This window comes from Pecten maximus, chromosome 18 (genome assembly GCF_902652985.1).
Source record: "Pecten maximus chromosome 18, xPecMax1.1, whole genome shotgun sequence".
Classification (NCBI taxonomy): Eukaryota; Metazoa; Mollusca; class Bivalvia; order Pectinida; family Pectinidae; genus Pecten; species Pecten maximus.
Genome location: NC_047032.1, coordinates 18,644,743 through 18,664,800, shown reverse-complemented (window position 1 = coordinate 18,664,800; position 20,058 = coordinate 18,644,743). Strand labels below are relative to the sequence as shown.

The following is a 20,058-nucleotide window of genomic DNA, read 5'->3' as shown; positions in this document are numbered from 1 at the left end:
ATAACTTACTCGTGTAAAATAAATTCCATATCCAACAACCACCCGTTGTGTAACCTCTATTTATCTCACCTTTAAGCAATACCTGATAAGCGACGGATGAACCGTTTCATATAGCTATATTCTTCTATAACTCGTCAATGATGCTTCGGATCAAAGAATGACAATCTAGAAAGGGAGTCATACAAAATGGAAAGGTCCTAATGAATTGTTCAGATATAGAAGAGGAGTCACAGTTGTGAATACATAAACTTTAAATCTGTATTGGACTTTGAAGAGATTAAAAACATGTTTGTGTATACCTCAGAATGTAAATCTAGCATATAGGATAAGGACGAATCTCAAAGTCTTAAAAAGGCACGAATACCTGCGAGATGATCATTATTTCATGTTTTCATTCGGACTCGGTAATATGTTAAATGACCTACATGTTTAATTGTACTTACTTTTACGGAGTTTAACGTTGTTGCTATAGACATTCCGATTTTAAGAAAAAAAGGAATCACTTTTATTTTGTGCCCTAGATCTATCCCGGTATCTGAAATGTCCCTTCAACTGCGCAACGATATTAGCTTTCTTTAATCTTAGGCTCTCTAATGTTTATGCTTAAGGATCTGCTCTTCTGAGGTTTCAGTCACGTTGAAGTCTCGTTTCGATCTTGCATAAAATGCATTTGTAATATATATATGAAAAAAAACAGACTTCTGAAGTTAGCAGATTTATTTGCTTTTAAACGAATTTTTTCTTGCATTTTGTTTATGGCTCAGGTTTCATATTTTTGGACTGTTTTTACTTAAAACATAATTGCTATGGCAGTTATGAATATTTCTAATTAATCTTTACTTTAAAAATGTACAATATTTAATACATGGAAAATAATCCACAACAAATAGCCTTTTGGCATTTCATTTTCTCTTTTATTTTAACTTCAGCACTTTAAAATTTATACCCAAAAAGCTGAAAAGTAAATATCAGTTCGGTACAAAAATTAAAGCACACCGACCCCCCGATCTGCAGAATATCTTAAAATGCTAGTCAGCAGAACTTTTTATATGAAGCGTTAAATGTAGGAAAAATGGTGAAAATTGGGTATTTTATACTTCAAAATTTAGGGGAATGGGTTACATAATTTGCTGTTCTGATTAGAGATAATTGATTTGGTCAATCTAGCTTCTAATCTAAAAAAGAATATAGACGGTTTATCAATTCTAAAAACATTCCATGTCCGATAACACATTGTAACAGCGATTCTTTTTTATATCTCGGTATTCTCCCCTTGGAAATGAGGTATAACATTTTAAAAGTTTGTCATCAGAAAATTTCGACTTTTCACAAGAGCAGATCCTTAACAGAAGACATTGGAGAAATATGCTCTTTTCTAAAGTGTATGGGCAAATGGTGTGCAAAAGAAACACAAGATAATAGCACCTTTCAAACCAAATTGATGGTTATATTTGAGCCAAAGTTAATTATACTGCATCCTGCGAATGTTTTGTCATTCTTTGACTTTTCGGTAGTACAATGACCTAGAGTGGTGATGATTAGAAGCGAACAAAAAACAAAACCCGATAAAAAAAACAGATAAAAGAAAAGTGAATAGGGAGTTGGAATAGACTATTAATTCGAATGATTTAAAGCGGTTATAACTGTAAAAGAAGTCAGTTGGAAACTATTATCTGGCGAAATATATTAAAATATTGTTTAAAAAACCTAGACTTTCCCTTAATTTCGATATTTCAATTGTCCGCATTCCTAGTTAATATTAAATACAGAAATCAGTGCAAAAGAATAGTATTTCAATTCGGTAGATCCTACAAGAATGCAATTTTACCGTTCGTAAGCAGAATACTGCATAGACTCATTACTCGCACCCGACTTCATTCGGCCTATTTCCAGTAGCATGGTTTACAAATATCGATCGATATAAAACGTGTTTTGAACAAAATATGTATTTACAGAACATGTTTTACGATAAAAGCTGGTGCATTGCTTTATCTTAAACCCATTTCCCTATTTAAAAGAATTAATCATCTTCCAATGAGTATGGAAACCAAAGTTACATTCGCTTTAAACAAAACAAGTCGTTGTATATTCCACATTAAAAGGTAATTGCTCCTTTTTTTCCTGTACAGGTTGAGAATATGCGTAAATCAAAATTTGTGTTTGCCTATTTTGCAGGCTTCGAATGTTACCGCCGATATAAGCCTAACTACAAGCAAGGAAAGGTTATGGCAAAGAATCCCCTGTATGAACCACCGACCCCACCTTCTAAGCCAAAGCGGACTTGTATGCGTAAGGCCGTCACTTTGGCTGAGCGCTGGGCGTTCTGGAAATGTTACTTTGACACAGCATGTTCTGGACCACTGTTAAAATAACTCCGTAATTGAACTAGTATTTTTACAAGTGCCAATATCCAAGGAGAGTCAGCTTGTAATGTTTTTTTTACATGTGACTAGCATACAACTTAAACATCCTTTTTTTTATCTAGTATAAAAAATTCTATATGATATTTAATGTGATTGTTGTAACTTCATGATATATTCCCTTAAACTAAATATTCAGAAAACCATTATCATATTCTGAAATGCTTTAAAGATATGTTTTCCATGAATTGTTTATCAAAATTTTCAATCTCACGTTGTTACTGTTGATTAATTTCGCGGCGATAATACTACGCAGTTGTCCCCGAGGGAAATGGATAGCAGGTACGACATTCAATAATCTACAATAAAAGATAAACTCATCCTGCTATTTATGTGTATGTAGACAGGCATATAATATAAATCCGCAGATGATATGACTCACGGTAAAAAGGGTCTTTATCTTCGCTCTTTTAACATGGTCCGTGATTATATCAGAATGAATTCTTCGCGTTTCATGTATTAACCGTGATTATATCAAAACTTAATCTTCGCGTTTCATGCATTAACCGTGATTATATCAAAACTTAATCTTCGCGTTTCATGCATTAACCGTGATTATATCAAAACTTAATCTTCGCGTTTCATGTATTAACTGTGATTATATCAAAACTTAATCTTCGCGTTTCATGCATTAACCGTGATTATATCAAAACTTAATCTTCGCGTTTCATGTATTAACTGTGATTATATCAAAACTTAATCTTCGCGTTTCATGCATTAACCGTGATTATATCAAAACTTAATCTTCGCGTTTCATGTATTAACCGTGATTATATCAAAACTTAATCTTCGCGTTTCATGTATTACCCGTGATTATATCAAAACTTAATCTTCGCGTTTCATGTATTACCCGTGATTATATCAAAACCTAATCTTCGAGTTTCATGCATTAACCGTGAGTATACGAAAATTAGATAATTGCATTCAGTTCACTCGTTTGTACTACTAACTAGGTTTTCTATTCAATAGAGTATTTTGTGACTGATATAAACACCAGTGATTTCAGTATGACTTCGAATAATCATACATTATTGGATTGATTCAAGTTAGTTTCGAGTATGCATTTGATTTCAATTGTTTTATAGTTAAAGAAATATATCATGAAGTTATGGACAACTTTTTGAATGATTATTAAAAAATTGAACTGTGGTATACAAAATGACAATAATTTTGTGTTAGTTATAATATATTGAGAAGTGTCACATGCTAGTTAAGTTATAATTAAAGTTAGAAATTGTGACGTTTGTTACAGGTTACTAAAATGATAAAACATCTTATTGAACTTCTTGAACAATTTCACGTTATTTGTTACAGCTTACTAGAATTGTTAGAACATCTTATTGAACATTTTGAACAATCTCACGTTATATGTTACAGCTTACTAGAATTGTTAGAACATCTTATTGAACATCTTGAACAATTTTACGTTATATGTTACAGCTTACTAGAATTGTTAGAACATCTTATTGAACATCTTGAACAATTTTACGTTATTTTTTACAGCTTACTAGAATTGTTAGAACATCTTATTGAACATCTTGAACAATTTTACGTTATATGTTACAGCTTACTAGAATTGTTCGAACATCTTATTGAACATCTTGAACAATGTCACGTTATTTGTTACAGCTTACTAGAATTGTTAGAACATCTCATTGAACATTTTGAACAATGTCACGTTATATGTTACAGCTTACTAGAATTGTTAGAACATCTTATTGGACATTTTGAACAATGTCACGTTTTTTGTTGCAGCTTTCTAAAAATATAAGAACATCTTATTGAACATCTAGAGCAATGTCACGATATTTGTACAGCTTACTAAACATATATCAATTAATCTCATTATACATCAAAGTTGTAAAGTAAAGTTATTTAACATATATTATAGCTTACTAAAGATATTAGCATAACTTTGTGAACAGTAAGAACGATGTCAGGGTATTATTTCATGTCACAATTTAAGGTAATCGATATGGAACAGTTATTAACAATAACACAAATTACGCCTTGTGATGCTTCTTTAAAAAACAATACAATATGCATTCATAAATTTGGAATTTTAGAACAATTAAAACAAACGCAGCACAATGTGAGATATAATTTTCTGAACAATCAAAACAAAACTACGTTACCAGTTGTATACTATTGACTGGTTTAAATATTATTGAACAGTAAGAAAATATACATGGTAGCCTTTAATAATAATTACTTAATGGTTCTAGAGATCTGTTCTGATGACATTCGAGAGTTAACTCCCGTTGTAAAGTACGTGAACCATTTTAATATCTTTACAGAATTTTGAATCTGTAAAATAATTCACAGATTCTAAAAACATCACATTAGGTCAAGTCTGGAAGTAATTTATAAATAAACACCAAAGAGGAATTAAGTAAAAACGACGTTTTGTTGTTTCAGTATAATTATGAATTGTAACGGGAAGACATATAAAACGTTAATATGGGGCAATAACTTACCCTAAAAACTCGAAGTTCAAACGACCTCAATATAGGCCGAATAAGTCGAAATAAGGTTGTGGTTTCTTACAAGCAATATATTAACTTAGAAATTTGCCTTTTCTGAAAATATGTAATATAATTCTCAGCCCATGTAGTATCCGACATTTTCCAGATATTATAACAGATATCGTGTGCCCCTACATGTCTTTATGCTCTGTTGCATGTTGATTATACATTTTTCAACGGTCCGTTTATAGGCAAAGAATACTTCACACACTGTGGAATTTCTGGATTTGTCATATTTCATCATATTAAAAGAAAATAGCTGGTCGTTTGCATCAAATTGTAATCTCATAAGCAAATACAATGTGAGTCTTTCTTCCAAATAAGCCTGTATTTGCTTACTGTGAAAGAAAATGAGCCACATCTTATCTTCTAGATTTTATGGTATTTTAGCTTATACATGCTTGTTACAAATGAGGCAATTTCCTTTGTTATCACGTTAGGTTTCAAGGATTGTAAAATACATCGCTCGAAATAAGTGTTTTGGGTGAATTTTTGTTTGCTTTTTCGGCGGAGGGATACTTTGCAGTAGATATGTACTTCATGTGTGATATTGTGTTTTAGGTAAATTTGAAAACAGTTATTTTGATATTGACTAATAATTCTTTATTCACACATGAAATGCAGTATGTAAAAACATGGTGTAGCATTGAACTTTTGCTTTGCTGTTTGTCTATACCAATAAACGACACAAAGAATTTAAATCATTTCTTTGTTAGTTGTGTGTTCCAAAAACATCTAAATCTAGACGGATGTTACTACTAAACTTTTACTCCGAGTTAAGCAAGGTCTGCAGTTATCAGAGTTCGAGTAAACGAAGTCTCACTGAAAAGGACAAAGTTATTTTTTGGCCAATGTGAACTTGTTTCAATCTCAATTATATAAGATTAATGATATGAATTGAGTGGCTACGACGTTTGACTGTTTCCGATAAAATCCTACGCGCTGCATCGGGGCGATACCTAGGAATGTAAATGTTAGATGATAGCAAATTTTCAAACAAAAATGAATATTTATCTGAAGAAAATTAACTGAAATGAATGCATTAGAGAAATTAAGTGAATACGACATTTACTTGAACTCAATAAGAATACTTCCCTGTTGTTTTGAAAAAGACGGCCGTACTTCCACGTAGACCTAAAGTTTATAAAACAAGGTTCCACTTCAGTGATTTAAGCATAGTTAATCGTAAGACACAATGTGGATGTAAAAGCCCTCTTCACAAATACATCTTACAAAGATTGTGATAATGACACAGTATACTGATAATGATTACAAAGAAAGAAAAGCAAAGAAGAATGACATAATGAGTTAAGGATGCTTCAGATCAAACTTGGTCAAAAACGGTTATGTTCTTTACGATATAAGGATTATTTTCTTTTTGGGATCCTCCCCCTGTTGCGCCACGGGAGAATGGGGTTTGGGGCAATGTATATAAAGCATATAAATTATACAAAAAGGAATCAGAATCAAGTGTCAGGACACTTACATAAATCTGACAACTATATATACAATGTATAGAATGAAGTCATATAACAGCATAGACATGATACAAATAATATATTGTCATAAGCAGTTCCCACTCATTTAATCGAGGCATATATATTGTTTGAAAAAACATCCAATCATTTATAAAAACAAAAATTAACTAATCTTCAAAAATAACACAATAATGTAATAGAGCTATTGTCTTATGTCAAAATAAGTTTTATTGGTGATCAATATAATACATAATATATTGACTGTATATCAAAAGTAATATTGGGGAAAATATTTCGGTCACACGAATATTCATTTCAGTGCAAGGGATGATTTCACCAACAATGGGATACCCCCTTCCGACAGAATCCCCATAAACTGCCAGGACCCAACAAAGTATTGGATACCCACCAGTGGGGCCCCTAGCAACTGCCGGACCCCAACAAAGTATTAGATATCCACCAGTGGGGCCCCTAAAAACTGCAGTACCGAACAAAGTATTGGATACTCACCATTGGGGCCCCTAAAAACTGACGGACCCAACAAAGCATTGGATACCCACCAGTGGGGCCCCTAAAAACTGCCGTACCGAACAAAGTATTGGATACTCACCATTGGGGCCCCTAAAAACTGACGGACCCAACAAAGCATTGGATACCCACCAGTGGGGCCCCTAAAAACTGACGGACCCAACGAAGTATTGGATACCCACCAGTGGGGCCCCTAAACACTGCCGGACCCAACGAAGTATTGGATACCCACCAGTGGGGCCCCTAAAAACTGCCGGACCCACACAAAGTAATATATACCTACCAGCAGGATCCCGAAAAACTGCCGAATCCCAAAAAAGCATTTGATTTCCACCAGCAGGACCCCCATAAAGTATTGGATACCCATCAGCAGGGTACCAAGAATTTTCTAGGAACTAACAAAAATGAAGGACGGGCACAATCTATTGATTACCCACCCGCAGAACCCTAAACAATTTCGGAACCTCCACAAATAGGATACATGCCTTCAGATCTGATCCCCCATACATTTTGTATAATATCGGATACCTACCAGCAACAGGACCCAAGCAAGGGATTCAGTGTGTAACCTGGACGAGCACGACTAGCAGCGTTGATGTAAAGAATGGCACAAATACCCAATATACACTATATACATGAGTTTATTACAATAATGTACATATTTAACAGTCACATATGCAATAATAGCAATATATACAACTTTCTCCCAACTAACATACACATACATACACTCTGAATCAGGTGGTCTGCAATCCACAAATACCTCCAATGACGGCTGACGTATAGTGTCTGATGTACAGTCCACATAGAAAGTTGTTACACTCCAGACAAAGATTGTCAAGACAAGTTTATGTATCTGCTCAACGTTGCCACATAAATGTAGATATAATATGCCCACACAGGACATATGGGAATAAAGTTGTCCACAAAGGTCTGTATACAGTTATATCCGCCCACACAGGACATATGGAAATATGGTTGACCACAAAGGTCGGTATACAGTTATATCCGTCCACACAGGACATATGGAAATATGGTTGACCACAAAGGTCTGTATAAAGTTATATCCGTCCACACAGGACATATGGAAATATGGTTGACCACAAAGGTCTGTATAAAGTTATATCCGTCCACACAGGACATATGGAAATATGGAGATATGGTTGCCCACAAAGGACATAACATTTAAAATCTGCCCACACAGGACTTCTTACGATGCATATAGCTGCCCACACAGGATAGCTCACCAATAGTTGTCAACTTAACATCTCACCAACAGCTACCCACACAGGACTGCAATCAGTTGGTGATAATGGTGTTTGTATTGCCCACATAGGACTGGAAACTATGGTTACTGGATACCATATCAGTCTGAATTGACATCTGCCCTCACACCATCATAGGTTAAAACTGTAACGACATATATATGAATGTCTAACCAAAGGTTTTACTACACTATGCAAATACCATAATGATATAGTATTTATCTACATCATAGTTCTATCAACATGCACTTATTTATATAAACGACACATTATGTAATACTTATTCAATTGTACTCTTATAAAAGACTGATATAAAGAAAGTAAACTAGCGATATACCCGCTATATATATAGTTATACATATTATATAAGAGCTAATACGATAACTAAACACATACACGTTTAATACTCGTAAGACTTGCTAATTCTACCAAATAAGTTATGAATTACCGCAAATGCAACAATTCTAAACATATATTATACTTTACATCAAAAATCATAGCTCAGTTACTTTAAATATTAGCCTCATAAACATTACATTCACAGACCTATGAACTGTACTCATCGGTACGCATTACGATTAGAAAATAACATGTTATACTTCGGATATAAACGCAACAGATTTCGGGGTTTAAAAACCAACACATTGGTGTATAAGAAATATAATATAACTTACCGCAAACTGTATTTTGCGCTTGTTTAACCCATGTATACCTTCCAAGGTCACACAACCGGTTCGCCCGTTTACCCGTGCGAATATCTCTCTCACACTAATTTACTCGCTATGAACCCGGGTCCGAGAATCCGTATTTATAGCAAATAACAAATAATTACCAAAACTAAATATAAATTACACAATAAAATAAATAGAAATTCTACCGTATTATAATTGTACAAGCAACATAGAAAATATCCACTTCCTGGAATATAATGGATATGTATATAGCAAAATATGGTTGGGACTGTGACATACGCCCCCACTTTCAGAAATAAACATACTTTTATTTCTCAAACGCACATCACAACCATGCCAATCAAATGCTTACACTCTGCTAAGAAAGTCTGCTCCGACATTATCCATTCCCTTGATAGCTCGGATTCGGAAACGATGTGGTTGCAGCTGCAATGCCCATCTCATTAGTCGAGAGTTTGTGCCCTTCAGTCTGTTGAGGTACAACAACGGCTGATGATCCGTTTCCAAGATGAACTGTCGACCGTACAGATATTTCTGAAATTTGCATATTCCCCATACAACTGCTAGACATTCTTTTTCAATCACCGAATAAGCAAGTTCGCCACCTTTGAGCTTCCTGCTCATGTATGCCACTGGATGTAGCACTCCATCCTCCTCTTGTAACAAAATGGCACCGACACCATAGTCCGATGCATCCGTTCTGAGGATAAATTCGGCGTTCAAATCCGGCAACTTCAAAACTGGTCCTGTCGATAAGATCTTCTTCAATGTGTTGAAAGCCAAGTCTTGGGGTTCATTCCAAATGACTTTATTCGGTTGGCCTTTCTTGGTGAGGTCTGTCAAAGGCACTGCAATCGTGGCGAAATTTGGAACGAATTTCCTGTAAAAGCCCGCCAAACCGATAAAAGATCGCACTTGTTTCTTGGTTTCAGGAATCTTCGCATCAAGAATGGCTTTGACTTTATCCGGGTTGGGTTGTAAATGTTGTTCTCCAATCATGTGCCCCAAGCACTCCAAACTCTGGAATCCTAAAGCACACTTAGTTGGTCTGGCTGTTATGTTGGCGTTCCGTAACCGTACGAACAACTCCCGCAATATGTCAAGATGTTCTTCCCAAGTCTTGGTATAAATTAGAATGTCATCGATGAAACTTTCTATCTTCTTCATTCCATCCAACAAGATCCTCATCAGTCGGCAAAAACTAGCCGGTGCGTTCACCAATCCGAATGGCATGACGGAAAACTGAAACAAACCAACAGGTGTGGTAAACGCTGTCTTCTGTTTCGAATTTTCTTCCATAGGAACTTGCCAATATCCTTTGCTCAGGTCTAACCGAGAAAAGAACTTGTTTCCTGAGAGCCGCGAAAATATATCGTCCGCGTTGGGCATTGGTTCTGCGTCGAATATGGTTACACGATTCAATTGTCTGTAATCGATGCAAAACCTGTTTGTACCGTCCTTCTTCCTGACAATTACAACTGGTGCTGAATAAGGCGAATCAGACTTCTCTATCACTCCCATCTTCAGCATTTTCTCGACTTCCTCTCGGATAGTGTCTTTCATACTGTATGGAATAGGATAGTTCTTTGCCCTTACTGGTTCATCAGTTGTTGTTCGAATCTCATGAGCAGAAATATGAGTTCTACCAGGAACATCTGATAACACATCCGCGAACTCATCCAACAAAGCTGACACATCTTCCTTCTGTTTAGTAGTCAGTAAGTCCGATACCTGAACATCATTTACGGTTTCTGTCCTGACAGGAGTTGGTACGTTGAAACAATCAGTACTCGGTAACTCGTCTTCAACATCTCCGTCATCTTCCTCAACCACAGATGAACATACACTATTCAAAACGCCACTCACACTCGACCCGGACATTTCACGTTGTACGTACAAGCGTAGCAAATTTGCATGTAGAACCTTCTGTTTACCATCAATGCATACCACATAATCCATAGGACCTTTCCGTTCCGTGATAATATACGGTCCTCGCCATTGCATTTCGAGTTTATTCCGTTTCGTTGGCAATAGGACAAGCACCTTTTCTCCTGGTTTCATCTCTCGATCTTTCGCCTTCTTGTTGTAGAACTTGGCCTGCCTGATCTTTGCCTTCTTAAGCTGCTCCTGTGCTAACTTACATGTTTCCTCTAGTCGTTCACGTAGATCAAGGACATATTGGTAAGTGCTCTTTACTTCAGGATCTGCAACTTCCTTCTCACACAGCTCACGAAGTATCATCATCGGGCCGCGTACAACACGTCCATACAACAATTCAAAAGGGGAAAACCCTAAGCTCTCCTGTGGTACTTCCCTATATGAAAACAACAACGCGTTCAAATATTTATCCCAGTCCTTTGGTCGCTCGGAGCACATCCTTCTCAACATCTGCTTAAGAGTTCCGTTGTAGCGCTCAACAAGTCCATTGCACATAGGATGATAGGGCGTCGTCGTTAGCTGACGAACAGAAAGTAGTCTACTCACTTCTCGCATCACACATGATGTAAACTGACTTCCTTGGTCTGTCAATACCTCCTTGGGAACTCCTACCCGACTATAGACATCGACAAGTGCCTCTGCTACTCTTTCAGTTTCGATTCCCTTCAGCGCTACTGCTTCTGGATACCGTGTAGCATAGTCAACAATCGTGAGGATGAATCGATTTCCCCGATCTGTAGCAGGTTGTAAAGGTCCTACTATGTCGATAGCTACTCGCTGAAATGGAGCATCGATCAATGGCATCATTCCAAGTGGTACTTTCGTTACTCTGCCTTTTGGAAACGTTCTTTGGCACACATCGCACGAGCGACAATACCTTGTTACGTCGGATTGCATTCCTGGCCAGTAGAACTCAGCCATAATCCTATCACTGGTGCGCTTGGCTCCCAAGTGCCCTGCCATCATCGAGTCATGAGCAAGTTCCATAACCTTTCCACGATACTTGACTGGAACGATCAACTGTTTGAATATCCGTCCTTGTTGGGTAGAGGGGCTTTTGTACTCTCTATAGACAAGTCCACTACGCATGAAGAAATGCGATTTTCCACCATCTCGTCTGTCCTTGACATCTCCTGAATTCGCCATCTCACGTATCTTCGCCAAAGTCTCATCCGACTTCTGAGCATCTTTGAATTCGTTTGGATCGATGTCCTCGAACACCTTTGGGACTTTCAGCGGTCTATATGGTCTCTCCTCTAACTTCTTCTGTGCCCTGGTCTGTACTGCATTAACATGATCCTCTAGGTTCCACTCAAGATTAGGATCTCCTGGGGGTCTAACACCATCAATATTTCCCAATATAAGGTCATAAATTGGAGTATCCATACACCAGGCTACAACCGGTCCTTGATAGTACGGTGTATCAACGACGACATTAGCCGTAGCAACGTTCAGCTTACTACCATCAGCTAAAGTACATGTCCTCGTGTCTCCAGTTAGATCATCAGTGTCCACAAGACTTCGTCTTATGACCACACCACTACAACCAGTGTCCCGCAAAACCGTTACGACATGAGTGCCAATCAATCCTTTCACAGGCATACCTACCTCCAAAACAGGTGCACTACAAGAAATACTTAGCTGTTCCTGATCATCATCGTCATCATCACTCGAACTTAATGCTCCACAAGAAGATTGACTGTTATACTTTTTCTTACCTTTAGATCGACCAGTAGAACTTTCCTTACGGTGTTCGTCTGTCTCTGTCGAGTGCTGGTCTGATACTAATCCTACACGAGACTGCTTCTTCTTAGAGTTGTCTGGGCAGTTGTAAGATAGATGATCTGTCTTCTTACAGATGTAGCACGATTTGCCTCCTAAGTTACTGCTACCACCGCTGCTGAACTTTCCCTTCGGTTCCTCCTTCTTACCAAATGACTTAGAAGAGTCTATATGAGAACGATTACCCTGATACTGCTGTTTATGTCCAGGATGCCTCGCTTTCACCAGCCCTGAAGGATTACCCCTTGCGTCTGCGTATTGATCTGCAAGTTTCGCCATATCAGCTATAGATTGTGGAATACGCTCCTTCAAGAAGAGTTTAAGCTCACTTCCACAAACCTGCAAAAACTGGTCCCGAAGTATCAAATCCTTCAAACCCTCATAGGTCTTCTCAGTCTTTGCCAATTCCAGCCATCTGACTATGTAATTGTCCAGCCTTACAGCGAACTGGGCAAATGTTTCCCCTGCATCAGGTCTACCATTCCGGAACCGCTGTCGGAAACCTTCCTCAGTCATTTCAAACCGTCTCAGCAAAGCTTCTTTCAGGATATCATAATCCAGTGCCTTCTCAACTGGTAGTCGACTAAAAACATCCAAAGCGTTGCCTTTTAGAAGTGCGCTTAGGTGTGTTGCCCACTGTCGATCCCTATCCCAATGCTGAGTAGCAGCGTAAAGCTCAAACCGTTGTAAATAACTGTCAATGTTGTCCTCCCCTTCTTCATAAGGCGGCAGTTTAGGACCTTTTACTAAACTGTGTGACGATCTCTGATCCTGATTCCCACTAGTATTTAATCCCTGAGTTTTCTGAAACTCCCATCCCTCCATCTTCCTTGCATGCTCTCTCGAAGAACGCTCCTCACGCTCCTTTTCAAGAGTTAACTGTAAAGCCATCTCTTCCTTCTTCTCTTTCAATATCAACAGCTGGTGTTGTCTTTCAGCTTCTTCCCGTCTTTCCTCACGCTCCTGTTGCCTTTCCTCTCTCTCCTTGACATGCTCAGCAAGAATGAACTCTCGCAGGTCCGAACTCTCAAACCCCATTGCTTTTCCTGCTTTCATTAAATCCTGAAGCGACGACATTATGCAAAGTTATAAAGTGAAAATGAAAATAATCATATATGTACATACACAACAACATATGACACTGCACAGACGATATCAATATTTCTACCGTGCTAGCAACTCACAGTCCTGTCTCTCATCTTCAATAAATAAGCGCAAATACAGGTAGGGTAATTTACGAGTTACAACCGACGGCAAAGATGAAATCTGTTGAGTTTCAACCAAACATAATATATGAGAAGGTGAAATGGTCCATTCACATCAATCCTGCAAAGTCAGTCATCCCACCGCTGCCACCAAAACTGTAACCTGGACGAGCACGACTAGCAGCGTTGATGTAAAGAATGGCACAAATACCCAATATACACTATATACATGAGTTTATTACAATAATGTACATATTTAACAGTCACATATGCAATAATAGCAATATATACAACTTTCTCCCAACTAACATACACATACATACACTCTGAATCAGGTGGTCTGCAATCCACAAATACTTCCAATGACGGCTGACGTATAGTGTCTGATGTACAGTCCACATAGAAAGTTGTTACACTCCAGACAAAGATTGTCAAGACAAGTTTATGTATCTGCTCAACGTTGCCACATAAATGTAGATATAATATGCCCACACAGGACATATGGGAATAAAGTTGTCCACAAAGGTCTGTATACAGTTATATCCGCCCACACAGGACATATGGAAATATGGTTGACCACAAAGGTCGGTATACAGTTATATCCGTCCACACAGGACATATGGAAATATGGTTGACCACAAAGGTCTGTATAAAGTTATATCCGTCCACACAGGACATATGGAAATATGGTTGACCACAAAGGTCTGTATAAAGTTATATCCGTCCACACAGGACATATGGAAATATGGAGATATGGTTGCCCACAAAGGACATAACATTTAAAATCTGCCCACACAGGACTTCTTACGATGCATATAGCTGCCCACACAGGATAGCTCACCAATAGTTGTCAACTTAACATCTCACCAACAGCTACCCACACAGGACTGCAATCAGTTGGTGATAATGGTGTTTGTATTGCCCACATAGGACTGGAAACTATGGTTACTGGATACCATATCAGTCTGAATTGACATCTGCCCTCACACCATCATAGGTTAAAACTGTAACGACATATATATGAATGTCTAACCAAAGGTTTTACTACACTATGCAAATACCATAATGATATAGTATTTATCTACATCATAGTTCTATCAACATGCACTTATTTATGTAAACGACACATTATGTAATACTTATTCAATTGTACTCTTATAAAAGACTGATATAAAGAAAGTAAACTAGCGATATACCCGCTATATATATAGTTATACATATTATATAAGAGCTAATACGATAACTAAACACATACACGTTTAATACTCGTAAGACTTGCTAATTCTACCAAATAAGTTATGAATTACCGCAAATGCAACAATTCTAAACATATATTATACTTTACATCAAAAATCATAGCTCAGTTACTTTAAATATTAGCCTCATAAACATTACATTCACAGACCTATGAACTGTACTCATCGGTACGCATTACGATTAGAAAATAACATGTTATACTTCGGATATAAACGCAACAGATTTCGGGGTTTAAAAACCAACACATTGGTGTATAAGAAATATAATATAACTTACCGCAAACTGTATTTTGCGCTTGTTTAACCCATGTATACCTTCCAAGGTCACACAACCGGTTCGCCCGTTTACCCGTGCGAATATCTCTCTCACACTAATTTACTCGCTATGAACCCGGGTCCGAGAATCCGTATTTATAGCAAATAACAAATAATTACCAAAACTAAATATAAATTACACAATAAAATAAATAGAAATTCTACCGTATTATAATTGTACAAGCAACATAGAAAATATCCACTTCCTGGAATATAATGGATATGTATATAGCAAAATATGGTTGGGACTGTGACATACGCCCCCACTTTCAGAAATAAACATACTTTTATTTCTCAAACGCACATCACAACCATGCCAATCAAATGCTTACACTCTGCTAAGAAAGTCTGCTCCGACATTATCCATTCCCTTGATAGCTCGGATTCGGAAACGATGTGGTTGCAGCTGCAATGCCCATCTCATTAGTCGAGAGTTTGTGCCCTTCAGTCTGTTGAGGTACAACAACGGCTGATGATCCGTTTCCAAGATGAACTGTCGACCGTACAGATATTTCTGAAATTTGCATATTCCCCATACAACTGCTAGACATTCTTTTTCAATCACCGAATAAGCAAGTTCGCCACCTTTGAGCTTCCTGCTCATGTATGCCACTGGATGTAGCACTCCATCCTCCTCTTGTAACAAAATGGCACCGACACCATAGTCCGATGCATCCGTTCTGAGGATAAATTCGGCGTTCAAATCCGGCAACTTCAAAACTGGTCCTGTCGATAAGATCTTCTTCAATGTGTTGAAAGCCAAGTCTTGGGGTTCATTCCAAATGACTTTATTCGGTTGGCCTTTCTTGGTGAGGTCTGTCAAAGGCACTGCAATCGTGGCGAAATTTGGAACGAATTTCCTGTAAAAGCCCGCCAAACCGATAAAAGATCGCACTTGTTTCTTGGTTTCAGGAATCTTCGCATCAAGAATGGCTTTGACTTTATCCGGGTTGGGTTGTAAATGTTGTTCTCCAATCATGTGCCCCAAGCACTCCAAACTCTGGAATCCTAAAGCACACTTAGTTGGTCTGGCTGTTATGTTGGCGTTCCGTAACCGTACGAACAACTCCCGCAATATGTCAAGATGTTCTTCCCAAGTCTTGGTATAAATTAGAATGTCATCGATGAAACTTTCTATCTTCTTCATTCCATCCAACAAGATCCTCATCAGTCGGCAAAAACTAGCCGGTGCGTTCACCAATCCGAATGGCATGACGGAAAACTGAAACAAACCAACAGGTGTGGTAAACGCTGTCTTCTGTTTCGAATTTTCTTCCATAGGAACTTGCCAATATCCTTTGCTCAGGTCTAACCGAGAAAAGAACTTGTTTCCTGAGAGCCGCGAAAATATATCGTCCGCGTTGGGCATTGGTTCTGCGTCGAATATGGTTACACGATTCAATTGTCTGTAATCGATGCAAAACCTGTTTGTACCGTCCTTCTTCCTGACAATTACAACTGGTGCTGAATAAGGCGAATCAGACTTCTCTATCACTCCCATCTTCAGCATTTTCTCGACTTCCTCTCGGATAGTGTCTTTCATACTGTATGGAATAGGATAGTTCTTTGCCCTTACTGGTTCATCAGTTGTTGTTCGAATCTCATGAGCAGAAATATGAGTTCTACCAGGAACATCTGATAACACATCCGCGAACTCATCCAACAAAGCTGACACATCTTCCTTCTGTTTAGTAGTCAGTAAGTCCGATACCTGAACATCATTTACGGTTTCTGTCCTGACAGGAGTTGGTACGTTGAAACAATCAGTACTCGGTAACTCGTCTTCAACATCTCCGTCATCTTCCTCAACCACAGATGAACATACACTATTCAAAACGCCACTCACACTCGACCCGGACATTTCACGTTGTACGTACAAGCGTAGCAAATTTGCATGTAGAACCTTCTGTTTACCATCAATGCATACCACATAATCCATAGGACCTTTCCGTTCCGTGATAATATACGGTCCTCGCCATTGCATTTCGAGTTTATTCCGTTTCGTTGGCAATAGGACAAGCACCTTTTCTCCTGGTTTCATCTCTCGATCTTTCGCCTTCTTGTTGTAGAACTTGGCCTGCCTGATCTTTGCCTTCTTAAGCTGCTCCTGTGCTAACTTACATGTTTCCTCTAGTCGTTCACGTAGATCAAGGACATATTGGTAAGTGCTCTTTACTTCAGGATCTGCAACTTCCTTCTCACACAGCTCACGAAGTATCATCATCGGGCCGCGTACAACACGTCCATACAACAATTCAAAAGGGGAAAACCCTAAGCTCTCCTGTGGTACTTCCCTATATGAAAACAACAACGCGTTCAAATATTTATCCCAGTCCTTTGGTCGCTCGGAGCACATCCTTCTCAACATCTGCTTAAGAGTTCCGTTGTAGCGCTCAACAAGTCCATTGCACATAGGATGATAGGGCGTCGTCGTTAGCTGACGAACAGAAAGTAGTCTACTCACTTCTCGCATCACACATGATGTAAACTGACTTCCTTGGTCTGTCAATACCTCCTTGGGAACTCCTACCCGACTATAGACATCGACAAGTGCCTCTGCTACTCTTTCAGTTTCGATTCCCTTCAGCGCTACTGCTTCTGGATACCGTGTAGCATAGTCAACAATCGTGAGGATGAATCGATTTCCCCGATCTGTAGCAGGTTGTAAAGGTCCTACTATGTCGATAGCTACTCGCTGAAATGGAGCATCGATCAATGGCATCATTCCAAGTGGTACTTTCGTTACTCTGCCTTTTGGAAACGTTCTTTGGCACACATCGCACGAGCGACAATACCTTGTTACGTCGGATTGCATTCCTGGCCAGTAGAACTCAGCCATAATCCTATCACTGGTGCGCTTGGCTCCCAAGTGCCCTGCCATCATCGAGTCATGAGCAAGTTCCATAACCTTTCCACGATACTTGACTGGAACGATCAACTGTTTGAATATCCGTCCTTGTTGGGTAGAGGGGCTTTTGTACTCTCTATAGACAAGTCCACTACGCATGAAGAAATGCGATTTTCCACCATCTCGTCTGTCCTTGACATCTCCTGAATTCGCCATCTCACGTATCTTCGCCAAAGTCTCATCCGACTTCTGAGCATCTTTGAATTCGTTTGGATCGATGTCCTCGAACACCTTTGGGACTTTCAGCGGTCTATATGGTCTCTCCTCTAACTTCTTCTGTGCCCTGGTCTGTACTGCATTAACATGATCCTCTAGGTTCCACTCAAGATTAGGATCTCCTGGGGGTCTAACACCATCAATATTTCCCAATATAAGGTCATAAATTGGAGTATCCATACACCAGGCTACAACCGGTCCTTGATAGTACGGTGTATCAACGACGACATTAGCCGTAGCAACGTTCAGCTTACTACCATCAGCTAAAGTACATGTCCTCGTGTCTCCAGTTAGATCATCAGTGTCCACAAGACTTCGTCTTATGACCACACCACTACAACCAGTGTCCCGCAAAACCGTTACGACATGAGTGCCAATCAATCCTTTCACAGGCATACCTACCTCCAAAACAGGTGCACTACAAGAAATACTTAGCTGTTCCTGATCATCATCGTCATCATCACTCGAACTTAATGCTCCACAAGAAGATTGACTGTTATACTTTTTCTTACCTTTAGATCGACCAGTAGAACTTTCCTTACGGTGTTCGTCTGTCTCTGTCGAGTGCTGGTCTGATACTAATCCTACACGAGACTGCTTCTTCTTAGAGTTGTCTGGGCAGTTGTAAGATAGATGATCTGTCTTCTTACAGATGTAGCACGATTTGCCTCCTAAGTTACTGCTACCACCGCTGCTGAACTTTCCCTTCGGTTCCTCCTTCTTACCAAATGACTTAGAAGAGTCTATATGAGAACGATTACCCTGATACTGCTGTTTATGTCCAGGATGCCTCGCTTTCACCAGCCCTGAAGGATTACCCCTTGCGTCTGCGTATTGATCTGCAAGTTTCGCCATATCAGCTATAGATTGTGGAATACGCTCCTTCAAGAAGAGTTTAAGCTCACTTCCACAAACCTGCAAAAACTGGTCCCGAAGTATCAAATCCTTCAAACCCTCATAGGTCTTCTCAGTCTTTGCCAATTCCAGCCATCTGACTATGTAATTGTCCAGCCTTACAGCGAACTGGGCAAATGTTTCCCCTGCATCAGGTCTACCATTCCGGAACCGCTGTCGGAAACCTTCCTCAGTCATTTCAAACCGTCTCAGCAAAGCTTCTTTCAGGATATCATAATCCAGTGCCTTCTCAACTGGTAGTCGACTAAAAACATCCAAAGCGTTGCCTTTTAGAAGTGCGCTTAGGTGTGTTGCCCACTGTCGATCCCTATCCCAATGCTGAGTAGCAGCGTAAAGCTCAAACCGTTGTAAATAACTGTCAATGTTGTCCTCCCCTTCTTCATAAGGCGGCAGTTTAGGACCTTTTACTAAACTGTGTGACGATCTCTGATCCTGATTCCCACTAGTATTTAATCCCTGAGTTTTCTGAAACTCCCATTCCTCCATCTTCCTTGCATGCTCTCTCGAAGAACGCTCCTCACGCTCCTTTTCAAGAGTTAACTGTAAAGCCATCTCTTCCTTCTTCTCTTTCAATATCAACAGCTGGTGTTGTCTTTCAGCTTCTTCCCGTCTTTC

General features: G+C 38.8%; 3 protein-coding genes across 3 annotated transcripts in view; 1 reads left to right on the top strand and 2 right to left on the bottom strand.

Moving 5' to 3' along the window:
• The window catches only part of LOC117316115 (histone-lysine N-methyltransferase SETD1A-like), a 44,824-nt gene extending 39,175 nt beyond the window's left edge, over positions 1-5,649 (top strand). The window contains exon 5 of the mRNA XM_033870610.1: positions 2,176-5,649. Coding sequence (XP_033726501.1) covers positions 2,176-2,372 — 197 coding nt within the window. The 3' untranslated portion in view covers positions 2,373-5,649. The remainder of the gene's footprint in view (positions 1-2,175) is intronic.
• A 3,607-nt stretch (positions 5,650-9,256) lies between these two features.
• LOC117316286 lies at positions 9,257-13,705 on the bottom strand. Its single transcript, XM_033870823.1, has one exon. It carries the CDS (start codon positions 13,703-13,705, stop codon positions 9,257-9,259), a length of 4,449 nt encoding a protein of 1,482 aa, XP_033726714.1.
• A 2,027-nt stretch (positions 13,706-15,732) lies between these two features.
• On the bottom strand, positions 15,733-19,780 carry LOC117316285. The gene has a single exon (XM_033870822.1). The coding sequence runs from the start codon at positions 19,618-19,620 to the stop codon at positions 15,733-15,735; it is 3,888 nt and encodes a 1,295-aa protein (XP_033726713.1). The 5' UTR covers positions 19,621-19,780.
• Between the last annotated feature and the right edge of the window lie 278 nt (positions 19,781-20,058).